Below are 4289 nucleotides of genomic sequence, written 5' to 3' on the forward strand. Positions count from 1 at the left end.
GCGGGTGAGGGGCGCGGCTGGACCTGCCCCACGGGCCGAGCGCGGCGCGGGGGGCACGTGCGTCCTGCAGGGCCGCGCTCGGCGCTGGAGAACCGCCCTCCTGTGGGTGCCCCGCTGATGGGCGCAGGGACACGTGGCGCTGCCTTGGGCCCGCCACGCCGCCCTCCGTGGGCTGCGGGATGCCGGGCTCGTAGCCCCGCCTGGGAGGAGCCGCCCGTGGCCCCGGCCCGTGTCTCAACGCACCGCGTGTGGCAGTTGCTGGGTCCGAACCCACAACTTCTTGTTTTTAAGGCTGCCCTCCTGTGGGTGCCCCGCTGATGGGCGCAGGGACACGTGGCGCTGCCTTGGGCCCGCCACGCCGCCCTCCGTGGGCTGCGGGATGCCGGGCTCGTAGCCCCGCCTGGGAGGAGCCGCCCGTGGCCCCGGCCCGTGTCTCAACGCACCGCGTGTGGCAGTTGCTGGGTCCGAACCCACAACTTCTTGTTTTTAAGGCTCTTCGGAGCTTCCTCAAATTGCTTTCTTTCCAGTGGGGGGGATGATTCCCCCGCGTGAATGGAGGGAATTTCTCCGTCTCTTTGATTTCTCGTTGGGGGTCGCACTCGATGGCCTGTCCGGGTCCCATCCGACCCTAGAAACTGGTTCCTCCGCTCCTTTAGCTTGTGCGAGCCCTTCCGCGGCGCAGGGCGTGGCCCCGGAGGTGTTCGTTCTTGCAAAACTGGCTCCTCGCTGCCGTTTGTGTAACTTGTCTGATAAGCGCTGTGTAGTGCCTAACCCCTAGTTAGGCTAGAATTGCTTCCACCTCAATGGAGAGAAAGTTGTGCCCTTTGATACAAACGTGGCCTGTGGAAAAATCAAACCGTTGACAGGTGACGGACGTTTCCGTGTGTCTTATCCCATCGCAGGCGCCCAAGCTGGCTGAAAGATACTGCATTTGCCACCTGGCAACAGGTGACATGCTGAGGGCCATGGTGGCATCTGGATCGGAACTGGGCAAACGGCTGAAGGAGACCATGGATGCCGGGAAGCTGGTAGGTTGGGCGCAGCGCACGCTGGGCCCGTGGGTGCGATGCTAAAAGCCTCGATGAATACCTACAGGCCGACAGCGATCAGAACGCCAGCCTTTGCTTAGACATGCCAGAGCCCGGGTTAGAGAGCTGGCCCACAGAAGTGCTAGAAAGCTAAGAGCAAATGGTAATAAGACAAGGTTCCTTGGGTGAATTTGAGATCTTTTATTAGACCAACCCAAATAGTTGGAGAATAGTTATTAAGAAAGCTTTCGGGTTCAAAAACCCTTCATCAGGCTAAGGAAGTTTCAGCAGTAGGTGTGTGCTCTTCGTGAGTCCTCTTATTTTTCCCACTGACAACCTTGTACAGGAAAAATGGCTTGTGCAAGATGCTTCTCGCTCTTGATCTTTACCAATTCTCCTGGTCTTGTCCTGGTTTCCCCCCCCGCTCTCTACATTTAATGTAGTGTCACATTACACGCAGTGAACTCTGCCCAATCAGCTTCTAATTTATGAGACTTCTTGATTAAAACCCAGTGTCTTTGATGTTGCAGAGAGAGGTTTCTGCACTTTGGAGCTCCTAATCCTCCTGCCCATACGGAGTCTCGGACCCCCACAGAGTGAAAATCCCAGTTATCCACAGGTGTCCATCTGCCCCCACTCCCTCCCCTCTCCCAAAAAAGAAATCTCTTGGATAATCTCGGGTCGCTTGCAGGTACAGCAGGCATTAAATAACTTCATGTAACAGCAGCCTAACTTTTGGAATCCAGTGATGGATGGTACTTGTCAGTAGCATGCTTATCTGTAGGCTTGCCCACCCTGAGAGAGAACCTGAGACTTCTTGTGGAAAATTGAGGCAGAGCGAGATAACGCAACTTCCCCAAGATTGCACTGAGTTGGAGCAGGTTCTGGTATAGAGTCCAGGTCTCCTGTCTCCCAGGCTGGTGCTCCCTTAACATACCACTGCGTAGACGGGTTCAGTCCTTTTCCTTTCTCATGGTGTGCCGCACTGACTCAAACCATTGGCAATAACAGGCTCTCGTACTTCAAGGAAACTCGTTGAGGAGAGTTTCCAGGATTCAGGGTGAAAGAACACGGTTGCTTATCTCTGGTCTTTACTTTGAGCTAGCGCTGCATCCCTGACTCTGCAATATTACAGCTGGTTGGGACAGATAGGAGTGTTATTGAGGCTTACTGGCCCTATCTCTCCTCTGCATGCTAAGAGGATAGTGGACTGCGTTGGCCAGCTATTGTTGGGTATATTCTGGCTTTGGGAGAGCTTATTTTGATAGAAGTGCAGTAATTAACAGAGCCTGTAACTAGAGTTGGTGCTTACTTTTAAAAACAAATAGCTTCTCATTGACTGAAGGACTACAGAATCACGAAAATAACCTCCGGGTTCAGGAGAACCACTTGACCTTTGCATATGAGCCACCTGACCTTCGCATGTCAGCTGTAGAAGGCTTTTTCCCTCGAAACTACCCCAAAACCTAGCACCCAGTTCAGCTATGTTACAGTCATGGAAATCAGACATGCTGGTTCAAAGGTCAGTGAAGCTGCTGTAGATTAACTAAAGAGGTATGGGCAGCTAGGTGGTCACTGGGATCTCTTAAATCTCTAGTGAATGGAAGAAATTCATCCAGTTGTATATTCCGGTTGTAGTACTGGAAAGCCTGTAGATTGTGCAAGTATTTTTGCACGTGCCTAACTTCCTTATTAGTCTCATTAGTCTAACGTGGGACTAGTTGCAGGTTTTAAAAGAAAAGAGGCCTGTCTGCCCCTAACAGGGAAGGGATGATGAAATGCTCAGTATTGCGCAGATGGTTTTGTTTCTATTAATCGTGAATGTTAGTTGTAGGAAGCATACTTACACTAAGGCGTGCCCCCTGATTTGGCAGGCCTTAGGCTAGTGGTTCTCAACCTTGGGCACCCCTCCATCACTTTTTGTGGGGGGAGATGTAGTGGCACCCCAGTACAGAAACACTGCTGTATGCTCTCAGAGATCTCCCTCCACTTTGTTTCTGCCCATGTGGGAACTGTAGAGTCAGTCCCAAAGCCAAGGCATACAGTTAACATTCCCAGGAGGTGTTTATTTTCACGTATTGCAGCATGTAACACTTGCGCTTACTTGGCAAAAGTTATTTTTAACGTTCACGTACCCTTATAAAGTGGCTTCCTGGCTTCGGTGTATGTTGAATTTGCAGGCTTTGGATGTGTTAACACAATGATTTAATTATTACCTGCACCCAATGTTAAAATTTCTGCTTCTGGCTGTTTTTGCTGTACCCAGGATTCAATAAGATACAAGCCTTCACAATGCCTGGGTTCTGCCTGACTCTGATCTTGGTGATTGAGAGGTGCGATAGCAAATACTCACTGGAGCTGTCTTGGTTTCAGGAGTGCAGTTGGCAGCCTTTTGATATGGAGCTAATCTTGCCGCCTTGTTTGTAATGAGCTGTCTATGTCTTGTCTTCTAAGGTGAGTGATGAGATGGTGGTAGAGCTGATAGAGAATAACTTAGACACCCCTCCCTGCAAGAACGGCTTCCTGCTGGATGGCTTCCCTCGCACTGTGCGGCAGGCAGAGATGGTACGTGACCTTGAATCCTCCGGCTCCTCGTAGCTCTCTTCCCACCCTTAGCTGCGTCTCCAGGGGAGACTGGACGCTGTCTGAAGTCCCTGTGAGCTGTAGTGTTATGGTTTGTGTTACAGCTGGATGATCTCTTGGAGAAAAGGAGAGAGAAGCTGGACTCTGTGGTTGAATTCAGCATTGCTGACTCCTTGCTTATCCGGAGAATCACTGGCCGGTAAGAATTCCCTTTCCTCTGCAGACTGCCCCAGTGCAGTTCTTTTTGCCCTTTGTGTTTACCTGCACTTAGAGAAAATGTGTTGCATCTTCACGCCTGTGGTGTTTCTAGCACGGGTCAGAACCAGCCGTGACACAGCCCTTCATTCCAAGCCAGTCTCAGTCTCTGCTGTACGCTGATGTGCTGTGATACGGTGCTGCTACCCCATCTCAGTGCTTTACTGAAGCACTCCATGCTACCTGTTCTTGTCCTCGCCTTCCTTGAGCAGAGGATCCACAGGCAGCTCCCACAGCCTGTGGTGGCTGAAGTGAATAAGCCTCTTGCGACTAAGCCAAGACTTTAAACCTAGGCTCTGACAGGTGATGCATTCCCTTGGTATACTATCTCTGGTTTTGCTGCTTGATTTTTATAACCTAGAAGCTGAAAGCCTGTTGAGTATCCTTACTCTGGGTGAGACTTGATCATGCGGATCTAGCAGG

The 4289-nt window shown here is 51.3% G+C and overlaps 1 protein-coding gene across 2 annotated transcripts in view; it reads left to right on the top strand.

Moving 5' to 3' along the window:
* The first annotated feature begins 876 nt into the window (after positions 1-876).
* AK2 (adenylate kinase 2) overlaps positions 877-4289 on the top strand; it is a 7639-nt gene continuing 4226 nt past the window's right edge. For both annotated transcript variants that reach the window (XM_006019313.3, XM_006019316.3), the window contains exons 1-3: positions 877-1028; positions 3483-3593; positions 3716-3810. In XM_006019313.3, coding sequence (XP_006019375.1) covers positions 954-1028; positions 3483-3593; positions 3716-3810 — 281 coding nt within the window. In that variant the 5' untranslated portion in view covers positions 877-953. The remainder of the gene's footprint in view (positions 1029-3482; positions 3594-3715; positions 3811-4289) is intronic.

Source organism: Alligator sinensis, unplaced genomic scaffold (genome assembly GCF_000455745.1).
Source record: "Alligator sinensis unplaced genomic scaffold, ASM45574v1 scaffold337_1, whole genome shotgun sequence".
NCBI classification, from domain to species: domain Eukaryota; kingdom Metazoa; phylum Chordata; order Crocodylia; family Alligatoridae; genus Alligator; species Alligator sinensis.